General features: G+C 43.8%; 1 protein-coding gene across 2 annotated transcripts in view; it reads left to right on the forward strand.

Annotated features, from left to right (window-relative positions):
• ARL13A (ARF like GTPase 13A) overlaps positions 1-27,079 on the forward strand; it is a 253,452-nt gene that overhangs the window by 75,044 nt on the left and 151,329 nt on the right. For both annotated transcript variants that reach the window (XM_069213306.1, XM_069213316.1), the window contains exon 2: positions 3,158-3,265. In XM_069213306.1, the coding sequence (XP_069069407.1) occupies positions 3,158-3,265 (108 nt within the window). The remainder of the gene's footprint in view (positions 1-3,157; positions 3,266-27,079) is intronic.

Genomic DNA, 27,079 nt, shown 5'->3' on the forward strand with positions numbered 1-27,079 from the left:
ATTTTTAGTCCAGAAAAGGAGCTCAGGTGGTCTCTACCGGAGTTCTTACTTTGTGTGAAAATAAATTCTGAAAAGTGTTTAGGAAATTAGTAGAAGCTATTTTTTAAACTTGATGTCACTGCAGCTCACTGAAAAATGTACATTGCTAAAATAACTGCTCATGTATCGGTGATTGAATTGCTTCTTGCTGTACCCAGGAGCTAAATATTTACCCGTTCTGTTCTTCCCAGTTTACAATAGTAATGGGCAGACGCGAGAGGATGAACATAATATGTGCCATCATACGGCTCTAGATACAGGACTGGATTCACAAACCTATTTCTGTGCATAAAGTGAAGATCAACACACGGAAAAAACATGACTTTTGCATTTAATCCCTTTCAGATATTCACAAATACAGTAACGTTAAAGTGCAGTTTGCACAATTTCTACAGTCGTATATGTTCGACATTGGTGAGTTGATGTGACATGGTGTGTCAGAGGTGTGGGAATTGAAACACAAATGAGGTGAGGAACTACACAGTTGGATCTCTTCTGGTCTTCGCAGACACATGATGTATTTCCTACATTTATTTGTCATTTCAAACTTAAACCTCAATGGTCTTGATAATGGAAGTCTGGGCAAGCACACAATTTTCCACATTTTTATAGGGAAGGTGTTGTACGAAAAGCCATTCCCTAAACGAAAATCCATAAACACAAAAAGGCAATAAAAATACATTTTATAAACTTCAATAATGGCCTAACCGGTTGCAAGCAGAATATTAGTTACCGGAGAATTTTGCACTCCTAAAGCTACCATACCATGCAAGTGTTTGTAGTGTACGGTAACCAATCACACTTACCTGCTTAACATCTGAAAATCCCAAATTGTGCTTGTTGCCCTGCGTATTTTGCGAATCCGTTAATCTATCCTACACCTCTGCAAAACACCATCTTACACTGCGCATCTAGAGTTTTACAACTCTCTTTAGGGAATATTTATGAGCTCTTTACACCACCGTTGCATCACTTTTTGTCACACAGCAGCAGTGCAAACCTTTAAATCATATCTTTGAGACCACGCAAAGCCACTTTGCGTGGCTCTGAATGGCCTTACAGATATAGAGTAAAGGAAGGCAGCCCAACTTGCTGCATTGCCTTACTCTGCGTTGGTGAGGCGTCCGATGGGTGTTTCGGTGGGTATTCCCATGCATCACCTATGGATTTTGACGCATCTCTAGATTTACAAGACCATGTAAACCTGCGATGCGCCAAGCCCTTACGCCTCCACAAGGGTGGCAGAAGAAGGATAAATATCTATATTTCTCCTTATTTTTTAGGTTGAGTGCAAGCGCTTTGACCTTTTGTAAGAATTGTGGGCTTTTAACCACGCCCACCGCACGCCCATCACTTTCACTCGTTCGTGGGCTTGCCATTCAAAAATCCTTTGTTATCATTGCTAAATGCTTTACTTTTGTCCCTCCTTGGGGCGGTTTTGTTACTGCCTTGCAGACTGCCCCTGTTACATGGATGATTGCATGGTGTCCGATATGTTTGACTGCAAGCAAACTTCTTTTTCTTTTTGTGTATCTCCTTCGCGCTCATACTTATGGTGGCCATGGCACTTTTAATCGGCTGGCTTATGTCAACTGTTTTACTTTTCATTTTCAATTTAAGTGGCAAGAAAAGTCTTGTTAGGAATTTACAACGCTAATAGCTCTAACTCGAGCAAACGCGAGACCTATTGCATTGCAAATGCTTGTTCTTCTTTCTATGCGTTCTGCATTCCGCAGCACACGTAGAAGGCGGAAAAAGCCTCCAAAGATTGTTGGTGCAAAGTGCCTGCATTGGTGCTAGGCTGCTGAAACGGTGCCAGTGCAGGGGGAAGGGACAGGAATGCCCTTTCCCTTCGATGCAGGGCAGATCAACAAGGTGAACTGCTGCTCTGCTCTGTGTCAAAATCCCAATATGATCCTTTGCATCCAGGACGCCTGTTGTTTGCTTTAGAGCAATTTCAGCTGGATGAAAAAAGTGTGTGAGAGAATGATCCTGTATACATTTGACTTAATATTACACAGTATATTTCCTCTGACCACACTCACATATCAGGTATCACTTGCTTAGAATGCTTGAAATTGATCAACTCATATAAAGCAATGTTGAAAGCAAATGAGTCTCTTAGTATCATAGGGCCTGATTCTCAAATATCCTGCCTGCAACTTGCTCTTTCAGGGTTGTCCCTACATTTGGTGGAACAAATTTCAGAAATCTTGCGACTCACAAAGAATTCCATGAGTGGACTTGGGAAACTCCAGCTATGTAGGCAATCCTAGGACTACTCACGTGCCTAAGCATTTAGGCATTTAGAAAAGTAACAAGTCTACACTGCTGCATGAGAAAATGTAACTCATAGGTGCATTTGACCTCTTTTGTCTTTTTTGCTGCTACAGGGGGGAAATATTTTGCTTCCTAGAGAAACTACTTCTTCTACATCCCCACCAACTTTGTGGGTGTTCCCTTCTGTTATCTTCTTTCAAAGCAGATTTACAGGCATTGACGGGACTAAGGGTCTAATTTAGAGTTTGGCAGATGGGATACTCCTTCATAAACATGGTGGAAATCCCATCTGCGATATTAAAAGTTCACTACATTCAATGGAACTTGTAATACAGCGGATGGTATATCTGTCACATCTGTGATGGAGTATGCCATCCACCAAACTGTAAATCGGGCCGTAAGTCTCCATCTGTTTTGTAGGGGGAAACTACTTGCAAAAGGTTTGAGAATACCCACGATCTCTTAAGGTTATAGGAGTTCATCTCTTTCAGATGTTTCACTCTGGAACCCACCCCCTTCCCCTACATATTGATTCACATTTAAAATGTAATTGTACTGAATTAACTTCAAGCTTGACTAAATGCATCTGTACGGAGGGACCCTACCATTTCTGATTCAGTGACCGAGGAATGCTCTCCATTGCTACTAATCACGTGCCTGTGTTATACTTAGGTGCGAAAATAGGTTTGTGAACCGGGCCCATGACTTGTGTAATACTATCCATTTTGCACTTGGTTCTATACACAGGCGTAAATACCAGTGTAAATACATGTTCATCTGCAATTTCCACCTTGTTAATGCATTTTTCAATAAACATGCCTTTTTCCTGACATTTCAGATTTAAAAACAGAACAGACTCAACCTTATGTGGTCCCGGCCAGTGGACTATGTTCCATCTCCTGTCTAATTGCTGGACCTGGATACAGATGAAGCAAAAGCCAATCAGGTGAGCTCTAACTTGTTTAGTTTTAGTGATTTGTCTTCTCTCTCAAGCATAGTCAGCAAATCTTCCCAAACAGCCAGTCAGTATGTAGTTAAGAGACGTTGACTTGATAGTGTGGACACTGAAATAATTTAACGTAAGTTAATAAAACAGCTTTGCATTTCTCAAACTCCTGCTCAATCTGCATTATCTAAGCATACTATGCACAAAATCACATTTTTAGAAAATCAAACTCATTATGTACCATGGTTATGCAGAGTGGGCCAGATTCTGAAAAAACTTACTTACATTTGCAGCTGTGTGTTTATCCACTTGCTTATGTGCAGATTTTTCAAATACACGAAGGTTTTCAAGAGAGCTCCCAGAAATGTTATGTGAATTCAAAGTTATCTACATACGAAGGCAGTCCTGCATGCAGAGCTGCACACAGAGTAAAATTGTGTATGCAGAAATGTCATTGCATAAGAGCAATTGCATCTTTCTGTTTTCAATGAGAAACTAATCTATCATGTGGGGCTACCCTTGGTTTTGTAAAGTGTTCCTTGACCGTTCTACCATGCAGAGTGGCTTACTCCTGCCCTTCAGAAGAGTGGATCTCTGAGTGTTTCCATGTTGAGAATGGGTTATTAAGATGTTTTGGAATATTCACAAAGCCATACATTTGTGGATGTTCCCAAACTTTCCAGGGCATCCTCTCCCTGGATTGGCCACTTCCAAATTCTGGGAGATGATATACCAACGCATACCATTACGTCTTAATGGTGTAATATTAAGGATGTCTATATCCTTTTACAAGGTTAAATTCATGTTTTGTGAATTACAATAGTACATTTGAACTCATAGGTCAAGCCACTTTCATGTGTAATTTGCATATACTTGTGCACATGTCTGTGAATTGGAGCCAACAGGAGGATGGCAACTGCAAAGATTACTAAATAAACTAAATATTCTTTCAAATACTCACGTACTCACGCACATTCACATACACAGTTATATTGGACTCAACTTGTGTCATGCCCCAGTCTAATCTGCTTACAGCTGTTCAGTCAGTTGACTTTATCTGTTGTCCTTGTTCCTGCTGTGGTTGATCCGTATGCAGAGGTGCGCAGTAAAATCATGTGCATGTTATAACATGATATTATACATATACCCCTCCTTTCAGGTATCACAGGATAGGATACATCCATAGACTGGTAGTATCTATTTCGGCATTACTTTCTTATATTTTCTGCTCTTTCTTCTTCAACTCTCCTGCCAACTACCCTTCCTCGGCGGGGTGATTGTTTCTTAATAGCGGTAGCAGTGCCCGCTTTCTTGGGGGAACTTCCTGGTAGAGAAAAACACCATCACACCATTTTTCTCTCAGGCCAGTGAGCCTTGTGTTGCAACCGCAGATAACAAATATTCACCTCTCAGCGTGTGTTAAATGTTTCTTTTTTGGCTTATGGTACAAAAAAGAGGCAGGGCCAGGTCTGTGACCGCTGACTGGTAGCGGTGATTTACCCACATGGACCCAGGAAATGTCCAGCAAAGCCTGAAGGGAACCACCTTATGGAAAGGATATTCACCGTCCTTTGTCTCAGGTCCACATCCTTCAATATACAGGCCAGGAGGTCAGCCTTAGTGTGGCAATGCATGCAAACTGCAATTGTGCATGCCTAAGCATGAATTTGTCAGCACCAAACCTATTTCCTTTTTTAGTGAGATTAGCCAGGGGTTAAGAATGTGGATTGCAAAGCATTGATGAGTGGGACTAAAATAATCCTGATAAACTAAAGGACAAATCTAAATTGTATGAGTTAAACTTGACTCACGAGACAGTTAAAATAGTTACACCAGTGATAAATTTCAATATTTATATGTATTATTTTTTTACTTTGATTTTACCTTGATCTTCTCCCCCATAATCTTTCCTTCTCTCTTGTCATGTGACTCGATACTAAATTTAATTAGCGAAATAATGTTGTAGTATTATTGTGGATATTTGAATAGGTTCTCACAAATGAATATATATATATATTTTAAAAAAGATCCATGTATAATCCTCTTTGTAACATACACATTCCATCAAAGTGAAGTAATTTCTTAGTAGCGAGAGATACTCTATGCACAAGCGATAGCTCTTGCCAGAGGATATATCTTCTTACCAGAGCCTTGATAAGTTTCTCATATTTTCTTATCTTTGAGATTCACAGCTCACCTTTATCTCGGTTGGTTTTTCATTCTAGTTTAACATCGTTTTAATGCTTTTTATGCGACTAGGACGTTTAGCCTGGTGACCTACATTTGAATCTGCACTTCCACTCATTCTGAAAAAGAAGAGCAAAATGCTAATTCGTTTTCTGGAAATGTAATTTGCCATTAGGCCTTGCAAAGTATGTGGAAGGACCTATAGGATTGATCATAATATACACTAGAACACTTGTTATTGTCTCTTATAAGTGACAGCGGTGTGTAGGAGAGAGATCAGGGTTGGTAAGGCAAGAGGTGGCTCTGGAGGTAGGACTGTGGTACAGGACTGCTGCTGTCCTGTCTGAGATAGTATTACAAGTTGTGGCAGGAGAAGGTTATGTGGTAAAAATGGTCATAGTGCGCTCACTTGTGCAATGGTGATGGGGTCTATCCTCACAACTGTTCATTGACCTCGTCCCCCACTGCGGCAATGGACTCCACTTCTTGGGTTAGGATGTAGTAGATTTACTTCACATCAAACGAGGTGGTATAACAACCACTGAGACCATTACCATTGCACAATGCAAAATATAGCGCAATACAGAGCAAACTTGAAAATAAAGTTGCAAATATCCTATTACATCCCCCTTTGGAGGCAGCATAGTCCAGAAAGGCTTCATGACAAAGTTATACATCAAACATCCCTACACCTCCAGAGACCGCATAGCTCATTGGTCCCGGCCAGGGCAAGCTGTGAATCTTAGACACACCCCACAAAATCTCCAATATAGACTAGAATTGTAGGACCACCAGCAGATCAGTCCTTCTTCCAACTAGCCTCACTACTGAAAGGCTTCTCCAGAAGCAAGGGGTCCAACTCGGCAATCTAGTGCCCTCATGAGTCAGGGACCGTCATTCGGCTACAATGGGCCACAGCTCAGAGATGTTACTTGCGAAACAGCCCTTCCTCACCAGGATTTTCCTTTTTTCATCAGCCTCCCCAAAGCTTATTTGTAGGTAAACCTCTAGTCCAGCCTCTGACGAGTGAATGCCTTCTTCATCAAAGATCTAAAATTACCCAGGTCTAGTAGTCTGTGCCTGGTGGTGTCTAGGGTTGCCAGTTTCAGAATAGCCTTCTGCACCTGGTTTAGCTTTTTCACGGACTTGTTAATAGTCTCACTGGGCCATCATGCACAAGGGTTGACCTCAGACCACAATTACACGGTGCCTCGGAGCTCATTTCTCAGTTTGGCAAACATGGGTATGAGCCCATTACAGTCTCCACGCTTCCCCATTGGGATAATTTTATTCCCCCTGCCATACACAAGAACAATATCTGGCTTGGAAGCCAGCGAACCTCAAGAGCCTCACTCAGCAGTACTGCCACACATCATAACGTAAGGTCAGTCACACCCAATCAGTGGTGCTCCATTTGAGGCCTCATCTCCCAGATGCTGTCTTGAAATTACTCTGCTGTCCTGTCGACTACTGAATCGCCAAACTAACACTCCTTCAAAATTTTCCCTATAGCAAAACAAACAAATGGAACCTATCAATCAATTCCCTTCAAAGAAGAAGTAGGGGATGTGGAGTGGGCAAGAGGGTCCTAACCACTCTGATCCTATGCCAAAGAAGGTCGGTAATAGAGTTCAAGGCAACTGTGTTTCCATCTTCCAATAACCTAATCCCCTCTGGTGACATTTTCATACCTGCCATAGCTGTAGTTGCACCAATCTTAAATGAATGTGAATTAAACCTTCAATGGGTACTCCCAGGGCCTTCTGGTAGACCCATGTGAACTGTGCCCAAGCCTTGAGGGTCCTTTTTGCATGCACCAGGAAATTGTGGTGTCCCTCTGGTAGTGTGACTGTCAGGTCATTCTTGCCAGAGAACCTGGACAGCCATAAGTGACTGATGCCTCCCTTAGTAAGTATCAATATACCCTTGACCCCAGCATCAGCTTTGGATCTCCTGACTAACAAGCTCAGTGAATGCAGACTACGTACCTCGTCCTCTCCCTTAATCCCTGCTTGTGTGTCTGCCTATGACCTAGCTATATATTCTGAAGAAAGTCAGGGAATACGCCAAGCTGAAAAGCATAACTTCAAAGGGGCGAAACAGTTGCTGTGTAAGACAACTAAAAGCTTGTATAATGTGGCTAAATTGGTCGGTTTTCTTCTGTCCCAAATGGTGGGCACTAGATGCTCCCACCCCTTATGGGCCTTTTTCACTCTAAAGTCCTTAGTGGGTTCTGCCACACTCACTTCATAGACCAGCAAAGTGGGCAATTGCTGCCAGCTGTCTCCTCACTGCAGCTCCTGACTGTCCCGCCTCCCATGGATACCCAAAAAAGACATACGCTGGCTGTTTAAAAGACTCATTCCTTTCCACATTCTGGCATGGAGGCCTGATATGTCTGCTGTGCCACTTCACATGCTCGCTTTGTTTCAGGAACCAGTGCTGCTGTTATCAGTTCCAGGACATGGTGCACCAAGCTTTCATAGGCTCACAGGGACACCATCTCCTTTTCTGTTTTTGGAAGTGGAATTCTGAAAATTGTCAACTTGTAAAGAGGCAGGGCATCAGCTACTGTGTCCTTGACTCCTGCAACATGCTTCACCATCAAGTGAACTTTCTCTGCAAGGCAAACCTGAATCACTGATTTGAGAAGGCACATGACAAGTGGGCACTGCACTCTTGGTTATTTATGGCACAGAAGACTGACATGTTGCCAGACCAAAAAGTGATTTTTCTGCTAAAGTGCCGGCCACCAGGTGCCAGCCCACTTTTAAAGCTCCTTGCTCCTGTCCGCACACATAGCCCATGACTGCTTCTGGTCATGAACCACTTCCTCCAGCCGCCACCCCTCCATAGTGGAGTGACTAATGATGAGCAAAACGAGAAAAAAAGGAGGTTGTGTAGGCATTATGATCAGACATTTGCAAGGGATATCAGTGTTGTAAGGAGGCATCAGAAAGAGAAAGAATGCATATAGAGGAGATTCAAATATGGGCAGTGATTGGGTGACTTTAACGCTCCGTATGAACTGTGTGATCATTAGGTATTCACTTGAACGGCCCTGTGACGTTTGCTAGCCCTGTTCTCCACCCTAGTTCCCCTATCTTTATTCAGTCAATAGTAACCTTGGACTATTATAGAATACACAGTTTCTTTATGAGATTATTCTCACAGTGCATAGACAATAACAACTATGAACATAGTGCACACTACAACCAGTGCTTCATTTGAGCGGGTGGTTGCAGGTGTGGGCCCACCACTGTCATTTTTGGGGTCCAATACATCTTTTTCCTAAAGAGATTTTGATCCAGAGCGACAGAGAAACAACACAAAAGGGGAAAAGAGGAAGGAAGTGAAAGACGGGAAAACAGTGACAGAGAATGCAGGGATAAATAAGAACCTGCAAGAGCGAAGCAAATATACAGAGAATGGTTGGTGGTTAAATAAAAGAGGTATGAACTGGAATCAAGATTATGCAGTCCTGGTATTCATTAGCGCTGGCAGCCAGTTTTTCAATTATTTTTTTCACAGATTAAGGACTGCTACAAACACCTCACCTAAGGCCACTAGAATAGTGTGATTGATACCCAACGAGGAGTGCGCTGGGAAGGCAAAGCCGGACCATAAGAGGACCGTGGCTAATGTGCCCCGAGGGGCACAGAGAACACCCTGGCTGATGCACAGCCGCAGCCCAAGCCAGGAAAAATCCACTTGTTACATTGGTCGGAATTGTTTGAACTGACCAATGCAGAGGATAAGGTCTGTCCTCCTGCTAGGGCAAAAATTGAGGCCAGTTAGGGTAGAGGTCAACTGCTGAGCGCAAACGTTGTCCCACCCAACCACAACTACCTGGAAGCAGGCACCACAGCTGAAACAGTTGGGGATTTGGGGTATTTAGAAGAAGCAGCACCAATAACCGGCATCAATACCACGGCAGGGCGGCTGGTAGGCTGCTGGATGGGAAGAAGTGCCAGAGCGGTGTCCTTGGAATGCCTCATGACAGGAGCACTGAGGGGCAATGGAAGAGTCACAAAAGGGAGTAGCCATAGAGTGGACATGGCACTTGTAGCCCGGGCACAGCAAGAGAGGGCCGCAAATGTCACACATCGATAGCAAGGGAAGCCTAGCCGCAACATGAGTGTAAACCCAGAGGGCTTTCGCTTCCACAGCATGGACTGGAACGGAGCTGGAGAGTGCTGTCAAAGATGATTTACAGTGATGACCCCCCGGCTTAAGAATGGGGATCAACAATTTGAGAATTGACAAAATAATTTATGACTGATGCCATTTCATGATTGTGTGCATATGATTTATTATTGTCATCATGATATATGACCGATCTTGTGAACTATGGTCAACTGCTAATAAACTGCGGCCACTTGCTGGAAGTGGTATTGTTTGTTGTGGTGGAGCGGTGGTCATGAGGCCCGGGGGGGGACGGGGTCACCCATCTGGGGCAGTTTTCAGTTGTACTCCTTTCGCCTATCTTGAAAAGATGAAATGCTGACAATCCTACCAGGTTAGCAAAACGCAGGTCCTGTAAGTGGGAGCTTAGCTCTCTTAATACTAAGTGCTTTGTCACTTTCATCTCTAGGATCCGACAGGCAGATGAATGAGCAGGAGTGGGTTTGGGACGCCTTCAGTGAGAAGAGGAGGAGATTAGGATTGTGCTGCATGTTGGCCTCCTCTCGGACTTCTCGCATAGGCGGTCTTGTTTTAGGATGTGATAGAAAAAAGTCAGAATTGATGAGTAGCACTGGGACTGTAGTGCTGCTGGCTATGGGGAGGCAGGCAGAAGAAAAGCTGCTACTTCTTGCAACCCACACTGGAAAGTCATTGAGTGACCTTGTGCTTCCTACTTATCAATGCCCTCTGCATTCTCAGGGCATGAGGCACTTTGCAGATAGTACTGTAATTTTGAATAACTGTTAGGTCGGCCCTAAAGAAGCTTCATTACGTAATCCCCAGTCTTCTTCATCCCAGTCAATCTATAAAGACCATGACAATCAAGACAATGACTCATGTGCATGTACACTGAGCTGACGGAGGTGGTACACACCACAGCCCTGCGTATAAGAGCCTTCGCAGCCTGTAGTAGCCGGCATGAGTGCCATGGGATCACTTTGATGGAATGACTGTAGGAGGCTGGCCTGATTTGCAGTGGGTACCTAAGGTACTTACACCTTATAACAGGTCCAGTTATTCCTTATTAGTGAAATGTAGACAGTGTCTAAAAGCCAGACTCTCTAGGGGTAGTGTAGATGAGCAGCCAAGGCCTAACTAGGAGACATGCAAAGCTCTTGCAATTCCACTGTAGTCACACAGTACTCACACAAATGAAAGAAAATACTCAGTGTTACAAAAAGAAAGGTACTTTATTTCGGTGAAACAAATGCCACAAATACCATATAGACTATACTCCCTTAGGAGGTAAGGAATACACAAATTATATACACTAGTATGCAGAAATAGCTGCAAAAACAGTTAGAAAACAATACAAATAGTGAAAATCACAATAGTTAGAAATGGGCCTGGGGGAACACAAACCATATACTAAGAAAGTGAAATGTGAATGTTGGTTTCCCACCTAGGCAAGTGTAGTGTGTAGAGAGGCGCTAGGAGTATTAGAAAACACCAAAGGTAAGTAATAGAACACACCCCAGAGCCCAGGAAAGCAGGAGTAAATCACAGTAACTTCCAGAGAACACACAACAACACGAGAAAGAAGAAATTGCTAGAACCAGAAGAGACTACAAGACACCAATGACGGATTCCTGGACCTGAAGACCTGTGGAGGAAGGGGACCAAGTCCAAGAAACACTGAAGAGTCCAGGGAGAATTGGAGCCCCTGCTAACCCGGATGAAGGTGCAAAAAAGAAGAACCAATGGTGAAGAACAACAGTCAGTACTGCACCCAAGAAGACAGATGCGGGTTCCTGGTTGGTGCAGATGATGTCTCACGCTGGATGGATGATTACAGTCTGGTTTGCGTTGCTGGATTCCACCAACAAGCCCTGACACACGCAAAGCTTGCGGTTAGCAGAAAATGGCGCTGCCCAGGACCAGAAGGGACTTGGTGGACTCTACCCAGTAGGGGGAGGCAGTGAGGGCTCTCAGCAACTCAGAGAGCCATCAGATGATCAGGCAGCATGCACAGGAGTCCCACAGCATGAGGACAAATAAGGTGCAAAAGGAGGCCCACGCAGCATTACAACAAGGGATACCATGCTGCCGGAGAACCACTCAGAAAGCTGTGCGTCACAGGATAGAGTGCTGGGGGCCGGAGCTGTAAGGTACATGAAGAACTTCATGGAAGGATGCCAACAGGCCTTGGCAACTGCAAAACACGCATTGCACAGGGGTGCTGTTTTGCAAGGGAAGGCAAGCTCTTACCTCCACCAAAGTTGGACAGTAGGACGTCAGGACCATCGGGACCACTTCAGTCCATGACCCATGATGCTGGATCCACACACTTCATTAGGAAAGAGGACCCACTCCACTGGTTATTGCTGCAGAGGGATGCTTGCTGAAGCAGGGGAGTGACTCCTTCACTCCAAGGGAGATTCCTTCATTCATCTGGTGCAGGCTGAAGACAGGCTGTTCTCGGAGGATGCACGACCTGGAAACAGTTGCAGTTGCTGACAGGAGATGAAGATACAATGTTGCAGAAGTCATCTATGCTTCTTTGTTGCAGTTTGTAGAGTTCCTGGAGGGTCCATATGCAGTTTCTTCGGTAAGAAGGTGAAATAAAGGGTGCAGAGGATTCCTGCTGGAGTCTTGCAATTCGAATCTGAAGAACCACCCAAGAGAGAGACCATAAGTAGTCCTGAAAGGGGGATTGGTCACCTACACAGGTAAACACCTATCAGGGGAGGGCTCTGATATCACCTGCTGGCACTGGCCACTAAGATGCCCCCCAGTTCCCTGCCAACTTGGAATCCAAGATGGTAAAACCCAGGGAACCTCTGGAGGAGCTCTGAGCACCACCCCTGGGTTGTGATAGACAGGGGAGTGGTCACTCCCCTTTCCTTTGTCCAGTTTTGCGCCAGATCAGGGACTGGGGGTCCCTGAACTGGTGTAGACTGGATTATGCAAGGAGGGCACCATCTGTGCCCTTCAAAGCATTTCCAGAGGCTTGGGGAGGCTACCCCTCCCAAGCCTGTAACAACTATTTTCAAAGGTAGAGGGTGTAACACTCCCCTCCCAATATAAATCCTTTGTTCTGCCTCCCTGGACTTGAGCTGCTCAAGCAACAGGAGGGCAGAACCCTGTCTGAGAGGTGGCAGCAGCCTGGGCTGCCTGGAAAACCCCAGAAAGCTGTAATGGCAATAATAGGGGTTCTCTAAAGAGCCCCCAGAGTGCATGGAATCATACAACCAATGCTTTCACAAGTATTGGGGTATGATTCCAACATATGGGATCCCCTGCAGCCCCAATGCCCTGGGTACCTAGGTACCATATACTAGGGACTTATAAGGGGGCACTAGTATGCCAATTATGGGTGAAATACTGGGTTACCAGTATGCAGTGACAAACTTTAGAGGAGAGAGATCCTGATCACTGGGGTCCTGGTTAGCAGGATCCCAGTGAACACAGTCAAACACCCTGACATCAGGAAGAAATAAATGGGGGTAACCATGCCAAAAAGAGGGTACTTTTCTACACACACCCACAACCCCCAAATGAGGGACAATAAGGCTAACCTTGCCCAGATTAGTCTTTATTGTCTAAGTGGAAATATCTGAAGAGTCCATCTACGTTGGAGTGGTTACTCCCAGGTCTATGTTCCACTGTAAAGTCCATCCCCTGTAGGTAAATGGACCACCTCAACAATTTAGGGTTTTCTCCTTTCATTTGTGTTAACCATAAGAGAGGTTTGTGGTCTGTTTGAACAATGAAGTGAGTCCCAAAGTGGTATTGTCTCAACTTCTTCAACGCCGAGACCACAGCAAAGGCCTCCCTCTCTATGGCTGACCAACGCTTTTCTCTAGGCATCAACCTTCTGCTGATAAAAGCTACAGGTTGATCCTGGTCCTCTGAATTCATCTGTGATAACACTGCCCCAACCCCTACCTCTGAAGCATCAGTCTGAACTATAAACTTCCTGGAGTAGTTTGGGCTTTTTAGGACAGGTGCAGTGCACATAGCCTGCTTTAGCTCCTCAAAAAGCTTTTTGACAGCTAGCTGTCCACAATACCTTTTTAGGCATTTTCTTAGAGGTGAGGTCATTAAGAGGGGCAACAATGGAGCCATAGTTCTTAATGAACACACTGACATCAGCCAGAAAATGGGGGTAGCCAAGCCAAAAAGAGGGTACTTTCCTACAATGACCATCTAGGTTTTCTGTGGTGAAATCTGCTTAGAACCACTTTGTATTTTTTCTTTCATTTTTTTAGCACATATGATGAAACTTTGGTGGCAGGTTTTACTAACACAGAAGTAGCACTTCATTGTGCAAAGAACATTGAAGACTGCCGTAGTCCAGGGAGACGCTGTAGCAATGAACACATGATGGACACTAAAGTGCTGCTTACACTTAACATCTCTGATCACAATGGCACCCCTACATCAGCTACATTCACAGTCAATAGATATTAGACTGTTGTACAGTTGTCTCAGTTAAAAACTGTAATGCAAACACCACCACAAGAACATTATACGAGGTTGGATAGTTACTTTGGCCCATATTTATACTTTTTTTAGCGCCGCATTTGCGCTGTTTTTTGACGCAAAAACGGCGCAAACTTACAAAATACAATTGTATTTTGTAAGTTTGCGCCGTTTTTGCATAAAAAAAATATGCAAATGCAGCGCTAAAAAAGTATAAATATGGGCCTTTGTGTATCAGTATCCAACTGACCCGAAAGCGACAACCAACACACGAAGAAAAGCTCTTGCATGCAGTGAAACACTACACACCTCCAGTTCAGACTGTGACTGGAAGGCAACACATACCTCTAGCCTTATTTGATTAATTATAAAAGATGGATAGACCAGCACCAGTAGACTGGAGGAGGGATGGATATAGCAGGGCCACATGGCAGCAGTAGGCATAATTTTGAACCACGTAAAAATGCTTTGAGGATGTCTGGAACTTAAAATTAAAAACCATGCCAAGCAGGGGTAGTGCATGAGATATGGACGTATGCATAGTACAACTGGTGAATGCTGTTTAAATGGAAACAGAGCTTCTGCTCTACTTATGATCCATGGCGGAACTCAACTTTTGTTCCATCCAAGGTGAAATTGTCTAAACTTACACAGCAGCTCCACGGAGGATTGTCATGTGGGAGACTGGACAGACTCCCTAATAAGGTGGTGCAAAGTATGTAGGGGGAAGTGTGAGTGTGGGTAATCACAGAAATAACGTTCTGAAACTATGTAAACATCTGCAAAATACCATGGACTGATTCAAAAAGGGATGGACACCTGTCAAGATTCTGCCATCCGGCCATTAGGTCACGCTGATGAAGATATTTTGGGGCTTTGCCTTTAGACCAATTTATATATGAACATTCTGCCGCACATTGCACACCTTGCTTCACATCATAATATAGTCCTGGTTTCCAGAGGAACGCATTATTATGATGCATCATGGTCCATGTAGTTCCTTCTACCACCATACCTTGCCTAGATCATGTCCTGGATGTGTCACCCTGTTCAGCATCATAGTTCCTGCTTGATGTGGATGTTCTGATCATTCACATTTACCTTCTGGACTTTTCTCACGCTCAAGTCTGATCTGCACTCTGCTCCAGGTTTTCCTGTATTCCTTCTTGTATCTGCTTGCTTTCCTAGCCAGTCCCTATCTAAGTCTCAGTGTAGCCTCCCTTCCATTGGTTGTTCCCCAACTCACAGCACCTCATTAATGTCCTGCACCTAGCTCTCTCATTGATCCTGTGCTCCTCCTCTGAGATTTCAAATATTTCTCCTCTGTGTACAGCATTCCTGCAACTGTCTTTTATGTTGCGAGTCTGTGCAAACCTGTGTTTTCTTGCTGCTTGTTGTCAAACTTGTTTTTTTGTTTCTGCATCCTTTTGCTTTCTTTGTTAAGAATTTTTCTCATTGCTTCTTACGCTACTTTAGTTTCTCCTTTCTTTTTCTTTTAGTTACAGGCCTTCTGCCATTGTTGTATTCCAGTTTTCCTAGTTCAGTCTGTATCTTCGAGCCACCTCCTTGTTTGTATGCAGGCTCATTGTCTTATTTGTTTGTGTACCCTGTTCTGTTTGCTTACTCCCAGTCTTGCTTCGTGTCCTGGTTGTTAGTTTTGTATTACAGTGTTCCTAGTTCTGTCTGTTTCGTTACTGTCCTGGTTTGTGTGTAGATTATTTAATTTGAATTTACATCATCGTAGTTCTGCGTACTTCCGTTCCTGTCGTGTTCTTGCTTCTTAGATTCTGCTTCTGCCCTTTCTTGAGCCCTGCTTCTGTATTCATTTCTACTTGCTCTGCTTCATTAGACTTCATTTGAGTTTATGTTGGAATGTTATTGTTACTGAGGGTGCCAGTGAGCTCCTGGTTTGGTGTCTCTTGCACAGAGGCTCACGCAGCACTTGTCTTCCATAAGAGCTGATGAGTGGCTTCCACCAAACTGTGAGAATTACTTCTCCTCGTCTTATTGCTAGACCTCTTTCTGTTGCAGACAGATCACTTACCGTGAAGCATAGAAACTATCATTTATGACAGTTCGTCTGTTGCCGTCCTATTGTTTGTTGTACTGCGTTAGTTCTGCCTTTCTAGTTTTGTCTTTGCATTCATTAACAAGAATATGTCCAGTTCTCAACTTCGGCCCTGTGCTTCTCCTTTCAGTCTTGTATCTGCTTCCTTGCGTATGCCACACCCTCATCCTACGCCATCGTGTCCCTGCAGAGTATGTTCTCTCTGATAGTCTAAGCCTGGTCTCAGCAGGGGTCCTGAAATAGCTCCTAAAGGCTATGAATGAATAGGCCTCGTCTAAACCAAGTACTAGCTGATGAAGGCTGACCAAAAGCTGCCTTCGGTTCTTCTTTATACATATGTATGTTGCATGGCGTATGTTGATGCGTGTGGCATGGATTTTGTGAGTTGTATGTACTGCTGACATGAGCTCTACGAGACACCTGCACTTGCACGCCAAATCTATTCAACTCGTTTATTAAGGCACACAGATGCTTCTGTCTTTCCAGAAAGCCCGAGGAAGCAGCAGTCTCAAAGCGTCTCACCTAGGACCAGTCTCTCGCGCTCTTTCTCTCGCGCTCTTTCTCTGTTTCTCTCTGACACAAACACACACAGGGTAAAACAAGGAATGAAGACATAACGAATAAACACTGATCTTGCGACTGACCTCTGTTCATATCCTTCCGTATTAACGGCTCTTCACAGGGGAAGAATGAGGCAGTTGTACTTGTTCTGAAATATTTACCCAGGTAATGCTAATCTCGGATTTAATGCATCATAACAGATGCACGGTGCCAAACATTTTCAAGTGCGTACATAGGAGATATGCCATGCGAAATGTAAAAGTGACATCATACTCTTTGTACACAGACTTCTTATCCCTGATTAGTCATAAGAATATAAAGTAATCCACATGCATCTTTGCTCTTTTCAATATATGCAAATTACATCATGCATGCTATAAGTTAGATAGCCCCTATGTTTTATGTATAATAATACATATATACAATATTTCTATTGCCCATTCCTCGTTTACATTTTGCATTGCTTTGTTTCTTTGTGCAGTGATAAATCATACCTACGGTGCAGGCAGCTGTGCACTTTGCATAAAAGGCGAAACATTCAAATAGATTATCAACAGATCATACAAATATCAAAGGTCTGAGCTAATGTGCCAAACAATGAGTACTGAAGTCGAGAACATTTTAAGGCAAATAAGAGACCAAGTATGCAAAGGGTCCAACAACTCTAGTTGTTTAAATGACAGAGAACATATGTACACAGCAGGTTTAAGAGTGATAAGTGCTAAGTAGATTAGGAGGTTTATAGGAGCCATAAGTGGTTTAATGTTTTTTCAGTAGGTGCGCCTTAAGGTCCCTTTTGAAACAATTCAGATCAAGAACACGTTTAATGTGAGTGTTCCTTTTTTTTTTTTAAGACCTCCTGCTCTTCCCTTTTTTTATTTTATTTTATTTTATTTTATTTAATATTTGCGGGCAAGACAGCATTACCAACCACAAAAAAGGAAGGAAAAAAAAGAGAAATACAAATTAAAAAGCAAAACAAGTCCAAACCAAAAAAAAAAAAAAAAAAAAGCTTATTGGATGGCAATATTAAAAGACATAAAAAACGCCGAAGCATTACCCAAAAACAGTTGATACCAGCTGATACCCCAATTCACACAATATTTTTATCCGACCTCTTACTCAATGCTGACCAGATCCGCTCACCCCAATATCGCTTCCTATAACCTTTGTGCCTATATAAGCTCAGCTCAAGGATCTGGGAGGCCAGTAATCTCACCCTCCAGTTCTCGAATGCTGGAGGCTCGACCCTTAACCAATCTGAAGCAATACACAGCCGCAATATCACCATGGCCATAAACAGAAAATATTTTTCTTTTTCCACGCACCCATTTGTCTGTGCAGAATCCAGCAACCCCAAAAGTACTAGTGCAGGTGTAAGAACAACCTGCACCCCAATAAAACATCCAAGGAATTGCTCAATTGCCTGTAGCAGCGGTTTCAGCATAGGGCAGACATAAAAGATATGAACAATCTCTGCCTCTGCCTCCCCGCAGTGATTGCATGTGCCATCAGAACCAGCCCACTTGCAAACCTTAGACAACGTCTAATACAAATTAAATATTGTCTTGTAGTGTTAGGTTTTTAACCTGGATGCAAAAAATGACCTTTCTGCCATTACCAAAGATTGTTCCACCCAGTTCCCCTTCTTCCCAAAACGTATACTTCATTTTTCATTCTGCAGATCCAAATCATCCGTCTGATTGTCTAATAGCAAATTGTAGAGTGCCCCTATCCTGCCCTTATGCCTAACTGCTTCTATTATTTTAATCTTATCTATACTGGGGAATTCCCTTTTATGACAATGGAAAAAGTCTCGGATTTGTAAGAAGTGGGCCTGAGGTAGATCATATTGACCCTGCACTTCAGTAAACTCCTTGAGTATAGTGTTGGCACATAAATCACCAATCCTAGTTATTCCTCGTTGCTTCCAGATATCCATTTTAGGGCCTTTAAAAATAGAGGAAGGAAGTGGGGGGGCTGACATTGGTGTATAATTATTTATCCTTCCCATACAGCACCGCTCCTTCAGTTGCAGCCATATTACCTGAGCTGCCTGCAGTACCTTGAATCTTGTTTTCTTATGGTAACTTGGTTCTATGTGCTTCTGGAGCCAACCTTGAGCATCCAAGTCCAGCATCATCTCATAAATAGAAGGAGACTCAGCATAAGAAGACCCCTGCATTTCTCCGGTAATCAAGCCATTCATCTGCTGCAAGGCACAAGCATAATAGTATAACTTGAAATAGGGGACGGACCACCCCCCACCTGGATCTTGGCAGTGTCATAAACCTCAGAGCCCTAGTTGATTTAGTATATCCCCACACTAAATTTTTTGTAATACTCTCCAACATAGTCAACCAGCTCTTAGTAAACTCCAGGGGGATAGCACAGAAAAGATACAATATTTTCGGCAGAATATTCATTTTTAATACATTGCAACAACCAAAAAGAGACAAGTGTAGGTGATTTATCCTATATAAATTGTTCTTGATTTTGGCCAACATCGGGCCATGTTTTGCTCCACTAATTGAGTAACTGCACCAGTTATTCTTATCCTTATCCCCAAGTATACAGCATCAGATATAACCCGCTTGTCTCTAAAAATACTCTGGGGAGAGCATATAACCTGAGTCTTGTTACTTAACTTATAGCCAGAGTATATTCCAAACACCTTGGCCAGTTTTTCAATGTCCTTGATCGCTACCTCCGGGTTGGTTGTAACTACCGCCACATCATCTGCATATGCCAGCACCTTATAGCTCTCCCCATAGCAAATGACTGGGTTAATATCTATACACTCCTCTAGTTTACTTAAGAAGGGACCTATATACAATGCAAATGGTAATGGAGAGCAGGGACAGACCTGTCTCGTTCCTCTCAAAATAAATATTAAGTCAGATTCTAAGCCAGCCAAGTGTTGGGGGTTTTATTCAATCCTTTAATGGCTGTTAAAAAACCCTCCCCAACCCCCTTCCATCCCAAAACCTCCCATAAAAAGGACAATGTCACATGATCAAATGCTTTCTCGGCGTCTAGCAAAATCAGGCCCAATGATGTTTGTTGTACTTGCTAAAATCTTGGCGTATATTTTCCCATCGCAGTTCAGCAATGAGATAGGTCTATAGGACCCAGGATCATTTGAAGCTCTATCTTTTTTTTTTTTTTAAACTACTATGGTGGCTAATTCCCAAGAGGGTGGGATCTGCCCTTTCTGGGCCATTGCTATTGTTAATAGCATATCCTTTCATAGTTCTTGCCAAAATACTTTAAAAAAACTCTAGTGGCGAGGCATCCGGCCCTGGAGCTTTCCCTGAGGCGAAGGATTTCATGGCCTCGTAAATTTCTTCTAATGAGATTGGGGCATCTAATAAGGTTTGCCTCTCCTAAGTAAGTCTGCCTATTTACACTCCCCTCAGTAACTTCACAGATCCCTCACAGCCCCCAGCTAGTTGTTGTACGTCATCAGAATATAACTTCTCATAGAAGTCTCTGAAAACTTTCATAATCTCTACCGGCTTGTCCACCTAACACCCCTGAGAATCCACCATCTCTGCTATATCCCTGTCTAAGGCCTTCTGCCTAACTCACCTGGCTGAGGTTTTATCCGTGGTTTCCCCATACTCATAGCATTCAGCCCTAGACATCTGGTACTTCTCTGCTATTGCCTTGGTAAGGTGCTGGTTGGCCTTTGCCTTAAGTATTGTTACCTTGGCTTGAGCAGAGCTGACCTCTTCCCCCTTCTTTATGCTCTGTAACAGTTTCCTCTCCGCCTGCATGAGCCCCTGATTTAGACTCCCAAACTCTACCTCCCTCTGTTTCTGCAGATGTAAGCCAAAACTCAAAGGGGCATATTTATACTCTGTTTGCGCCGGATTTGCGTCGTTTTTTTTTTACGCAAATCCGACGCAAAGCTAACTCCATATTTATACTTTGGCGTTAGACCCGTCTAGTGCCAAAGATCTTGGAGTTTGCGTCATTTTTTAGTGTGGACACCTACCTTGCGTTAATGATATGCAAGGTAGGCGTTCCCTTCTAAAAAATTACTCTAAGGCATGTGCGCCTTATTTAAACTCCCGTGCAAAAATGACGCACGGGAGTGGGCGGGCCTTAAAAAATGACGTCCAGACGCTTTTGCGTCATTTTTTAAGGGACCTGTGGGCTCGGAAGGAGCCCAGAGGTGCCCTCCCATGCCCCCAGGGACACCCCCTGCCACCCTTGCCCACCCCAGGAGGACGCCCAAGGATGGAGGGACCCATCCCAGGGAACTTAAGGTAAGTTCAGGTAAGTATTTTTTTTATTTTTTTTGTGGCATAGGGGGGCCTGATTTGTGCCCCCCTACATGCCACTATGCCCAATGACCATGCCCAGGGGACATAAGTCCCCTGGGCATGGCCATCGGGCAAGGGGGCATGACTCCTGTCTGTGCTAAGACAGGAGTCATTTCAATGGGGGTTGGGAGTCAAAATGGCGCAAATCGGGTTGAGGCCAATATTTTGCCTCAGACCTGACTTGCCCCATTTTTTGACGCCCAAGCTCCATTTTCCCCTACGCCGGCGCTGCCTGGTGTGGGTCATTTTTTTTTGACGCACACCAGTCAGCTGCGCCGGCTAACGTCATTCAATAAATAAGGCGCCCGCATGGCGCTTTGGAATGGCGTTAGCCGGCGTTCAAAATTTTGACGCACAACTGCGTTGGCGCAGTTGTGCGTCAAAAAGTATAAATATGGCCCAAAGTCTCCCCTCTTATCCCAGCCTTTAATGCATCCCAGATTATTCTAGGAGCTGTAGTATCTCTGTTATTGTCTAAAAAATGTTTCAGATATACTCACATATGGTCTAAATAGGTTGGCTCCCATAGTAGTTTTTTATCAAACGTCCAAACTCATCACAGGCTACAAAATCTAGTCAGCGGTATAGCCAAACACAATGGGTTGTGATCCGATAAAATTCTTGTGGTAAGTTCTATCTCTGCTCTGGAAATTAGTGCTAGTGAGGTAAAGAAATAATCAATGCGTACCAACTTATTGTTAGGGGAAGAGTAGCATGTATAGCCAGGGTCCAGAGATTTTAGTTTTTTCCATGCATCCACGAGGGCATGACCCTGTATCAGACCTCGCAAAGCTTTATACACCTTGGGTTTGCGTCCGTATAATCTATCCGATGCCTTAAAACCTTTAAATCCTATAAAAACTTCAAGGTGAATGTTATAGTCCCTACAGATTACCAAAGGGAGTGGCCAGGAGGCTAATTCAAGATTTAACGCATCAAGTACTTCAACTTCATCCAAGTTAGAACCATAAATGGTGCAAAGGGTAAATCTAGCTGCACCTGCTTTGCATTCTATAATGATCCAGCGGCCACCTTTATCTACCAGGGAGCGACTTGAGCTACATATAGAACTTCTGGCCAAAACTGCCTCTCCCTGTGTTGCCACCGTCTGCTGTGTGCAGGCTAAAAGTGTCATTCCTAACCATTTCAATACCTCCTGTCTCCCCCAGGGAATATGGGTCTCTTGTAGGCAGACCAGATCTCCTTGAATTGCTCTTATGGTCACAGCCACCTTCCTTCTCTTTTGGGGATTATTCAAACCACATATGTTGACAGAGCATATTCTTAACCTATGAGCCATATTTTGTTTCCCTCTGGGTGTCCCAAGCTTCCTAATTTAACTATAGTCGATTGTCCTCAAAAACGTATCATCCGTTGTCTTTTGCCATCCCCTTTTGCTACAATCCCAATAAGAACATCCTGTCTATATGTAGTCATTTGGTTATTCACCTTGCCCTTCCTTAACCCTGGCTTCCCCCTTCAACCCCCGTTCCTCCCCATCTGCCTCCCTTCTCTCCCTGCCCACCTCTCCCCTGGCACTTGAGCCCCTGAGCTGCCCCCACCCCCTCCACCCATTAGAAGGCACTGGACCAGCCAGGTCTTCCCCTGATGAATTTGTGCTCCCCTCCCATCTCCCCCAAACCACAACCCATCTCCCTTAACACTATATCGTCAAAACTATACTACCGCCCCTCATGTGTTGCCATCCCTCTCGTAAGTTGCCATTTAATACTAAAAAGAAAAGAAAAAAAGGGGGAGAAAGAGCCTAATTCAGTGATAGCAGCCATATTGCCCCCCCCCCACATCGTCCGATTCGGTTAATTGTCAGAGTGAGTCCAGAAACTCCTTAGCCTTCACTTCAGAAAGAAAAAAAATGAGTCCTGCCACCAGCAAACACTTTCATTTTGGCTGGGTTCATCAAGAAAGCCTGAGCACCCTTGTTTTGCCACTGTGAGATTAATTGTTGAAGCCTCCATCTTCTGTCCACCGTAGCATTACAATAATCCAGCCTGACAAAAAAAATCACAACCTGAATCAGTACGTTTGCGATCTGGACGAGCGAGGTCATACACAGCCTGTATTGCCAGGAAGTTATGAAGACATATCAATATAACCCTGCGCTTTCCTCCCTCCATATCCAATTTTTTCAATTTAAAGGGGAATCTATGGGCTCTCTGAACTTCCTTTTCCCAACCCCATTGCACAAGATCTGGGAAGGCTTCCTTGAAAGGATTCACCACAAATCTCTGTGGGTCTTCCCCTTTCATTCCCTCTGGAATGCCCAGGACTCTGAGGTTATTTTGCCTTTCTCTGTTCTCAAGATATGCCAGTTTCCAGTGAGTGTCCTCCATCTGGCTTTTCAAAGGTTCTCTAATCTCCCCTTGCACAGCGGTATTGTCTTCCAATTTAGATATATGGGTCTCAGCCTCTCCCATGCATATTGCAAAGTCAGTGCAGGTCTTAGCCACCCGTCGAATAGATCCCTGCATTTTGCGGCAAGCTGGCTGTGTTCTGCAACTCTCAGCCTTTGTGTCTTCCCGATGCTGCATAATACTCTGGTGTATCCATTTCCAAGCAAATTTGGACTGTGTCAGTTAAAGAGTTGCCCAGAGAACCTAGGCCTCCAAGCCCAGACACAGAGGAGTAATCCCATTGCAAGGCTTTAGATGCTTTAGCGGCAAATTGACGGGCAGGTGAGCCTGAGCAAGAAGTTCTCTTCTTCATCTTTTTTTTAACCATGGCAGCCTTGAAGGTTTCAAATTGACCTGGCCATTTCCCACATTCAGAGTTATCATCTTAATCCTCACCCGGAGTAGTTGTCTTCAGATCTTCAGATCAGGAAGTTTTCCAAACCCGGCTGCTCCCCTCCCTAGATTCAGTGGCTTCATCACTGGCCCAACTAGATTGGTCTGATAGAGAGAAAAATGTATCTCCCAAGTCTGTATCCTATTTCTACAATTTTCAGAGTCAGCCCCCCTTTGCCCCGGATTTGTTCACCCTTCTGCAATTTCCCATCCATATTTGCTAGTGATAAATCATGAGCCAGGACCTGAATCAGAACGTGTGTCCCAGCCTGGGCAAAAGTGTCTCTAGGAGCAGAATCGTTACTTGCTTCAGACTTCTTGCCCTGATCGTATAGCACTTTAGCCGTCTCCTCCATGGGCAAGTTTATACGTGTGGGGATGGGGCCACTACTTACTGCTTGTAGAGGCTCTTTGTGTACAACTCCATCCTCTTGCTCAGCCAAAAAGTCACCATTCAATGTATTCTCGTTTGACTCCAAATCCCGCCAGTATCTACAATCTTACCAGCACTCTGGTTCTGTTTTGCTGCCATATCCGAGTGTGCTTTCGTTTGAAAGTATTTCCCTAAGGGTACACTCACTGATTTTGCATTAGCCGCAGTCTTCATTCCATCCGGCTCACCTGCCATCCGTGTAGATGCTTTCGCCGTCTTACATTCTCCTCCACCACCAGAGTCGCGGGCTCTCTCCTGCCTCGCAGCGGCTCCAGTGGGAGCCACCTTTGATCCTCTCGCCGGCATCCGTGTTTCGGTCTCCTCAACAGAGCAGTGAAACAATGTAACACTATCACTGCTGGGCGCGCCTAGAAACCAACAAAACACCAAAGCTGAGGTAAACCTGCGCCCTGTCGACAGCTGGCTCTAGAAGTGTGGCTCATATCCGGCAGATACAATACATTCGGGTCTGTTCCCAGGGATGTCTGGAGGACGGGGGGAGAGCACAATATGACTGAATCACTCAGCCACCATCTTGCCTTCCCTCTTTTCGGACCTGGGGCGAGTGTTCCTAGTGTGAAGGGCACTGCCAGAGAGGAAATGTCTAAGATTGATTTTCTTTCCAATACCACAGGTTTTAAATGTGTAGAAGCAACTTACTTCCCATTAGCAGAGGCCACGAGGGATTTTTTGTTTTACCATCTGATCATTTATATTGCTATTGTGGAAAGCTATATCAGTGACCAGGCTTTATACCAGGTACATGCCTGTGATATGTTATATTGTCACAGTGATCGTGTTTATGTCGTGGAATGGTTAGTCACTGTTATACAAATGTGTGAGAAGTGTAAAGTTGCTTTTATAATTAAGCAGTGCTTTATAAGTGGACCCTTTGTCAAGGCGGCCTTGTTAATTCTCACACAATAATTGTGATCTGATACCTCTGCAGTTTGAGTGTGAGTATAGAATATAATATTTTTAACTATACGGATCATAGACGTATATGTAAAAAATGTGTTAACGTCAAAAAGATGCAATGAGTCTGTCAACTGCAAGCTTGACAAGGGTGACTGCAGTAGAGTTGTCATTTGTGAGGCGGGGCCTGTTGCCAGCCTACTCCGAGACCTTGGTTCTGTCAGGACCCTAAAGACAGGATGATTATGGATACTGGGAAGGGTGGGAAGGGCTGTGGATGCAACCTGTTTGGGAAGGGGGGTTCACAGACACATACCCCACGCCTATCTGTTATGGGACAAACATATTTTCCCCAAATACTCGAGAACTGACTTCGAATAGATATCGAGCCTGCCTAGAATACTGATGTGGAAATAATTTGCAACTTGCCCATGCCTAGGGGGTCAAAGTTGGGTGCCTGACCTCGTGTCAACCTGAGTCTTCCAAACAACAGCTAACTAACATTTTACAATTACCTTTCGTGAAATCAAGCCTGCTCAGTAATGCGAGGGATACTAATCACTTGTAAAGATCCAGATTGAGGCTGCTTTTGTCAGAATCATTAATGTAAAATACCATTAGACAAGCTATGGCCTAAGACGCTAATATAAGAATCTGATTTCTGGGCCTGAAGGGTGACTAAGTGCTTCATTATCCCAGCATCTGACGGGGCCTGAGATTTCATTTTCCAGCATCTTTATGGCTACCCAGCTTCGTTGAATGGCCACTTCCTAGATTATCCTCAGCCCTGAGTAACCATGGACTGAGTCACCACAGCAACCGTGTTTCCCCAGCCCAAGTGCTTCTCTAGGCGAACAATCTCCACAACCCAATTGTCTTCTCAGCAAATGTGATCCGTTAGCCCACAACTCTTCCCAACCTCAATGTATCTCTGCCCCAGTGGTGAATGGTGTAATCTAATGTGGCAGCATGCGGTGTAATGCAGTGGTGTTGTTTGATGTGGTGCGATATGGTAGGATGTGATGTAGTGTGCTGTGGTTTGGAATTGGTATCATGTGAACTTCTGTTTTATGATGAGGTTGGTGTTTGCATAACTTGATATTCTGTCATGTGGGATACATTGCTTTATTGTGTGTTAAGGTTTCTTTTTCTGGAGGTCTAAAGTTGAACGGGTTTTGCATGATATTTTCATAAGTGATGTTATGGCGTAAGACTGCTGAGGTGTGTCTTTTTTTTGCTGCAATGTGGTCATTATTTCTGTGAGGTAGTGCATAATATAGTGCATTGCATAGAAAGGTTGTATGGTTTGGGATTGTGGGATATGGTGTAGTAGGGTATCTTGTAGAGGTGTTCTATCAAAATATTGACTTTTAGATATCATCCTGCTAGAATATTGTGCCCACAATATCTATTCCCACAATCACATAAAGGTAAGCATATCTAGGTAACTATAGATTTATTATTCTTAACTCTGCATCTATTTACTTATATATATACATATAAATGAATGTGAAAGTGAATGACTATGTTAGTGGATGTATGGGTAAGTAAATGGGTGTGTGAATAGTTTTATGGTCCTGTGAATGAGTGTCCCAATGACTGTCTATGTGACTGGTGGGTACATAAGTGCTTTTGTAGGAGTGTAACTGGGTGTGTAAGTGCCTGCCTGTGTGAATGGCTGTAAATTACATGCTATTACATTTGAGATGTCATCAGTGATGTCACTGACAATAACATGAGTAATGTAATAAGTGAGGTAATAAGCAGTGCATTACGGGGGCGTAGGTTATAGTTAGCTCAGGTAACTATAACTGCTGAATTTGACTGGTTTTGTGCGTGTGAAATGTGAACCTAACTATATTGTCACTTTAACCTTTGTTTTCTTCAATGAATTTCTATGTGTTT

This window comes from Pleurodeles waltl, chromosome 2_1 (genome assembly GCF_031143425.1).
Source record: "Pleurodeles waltl isolate 20211129_DDA chromosome 2_1, aPleWal1.hap1.20221129, whole genome shotgun sequence".
Classification (NCBI taxonomy): Eukaryota; Metazoa; Chordata; class Amphibia; order Caudata; family Salamandridae; genus Pleurodeles; species Pleurodeles waltl.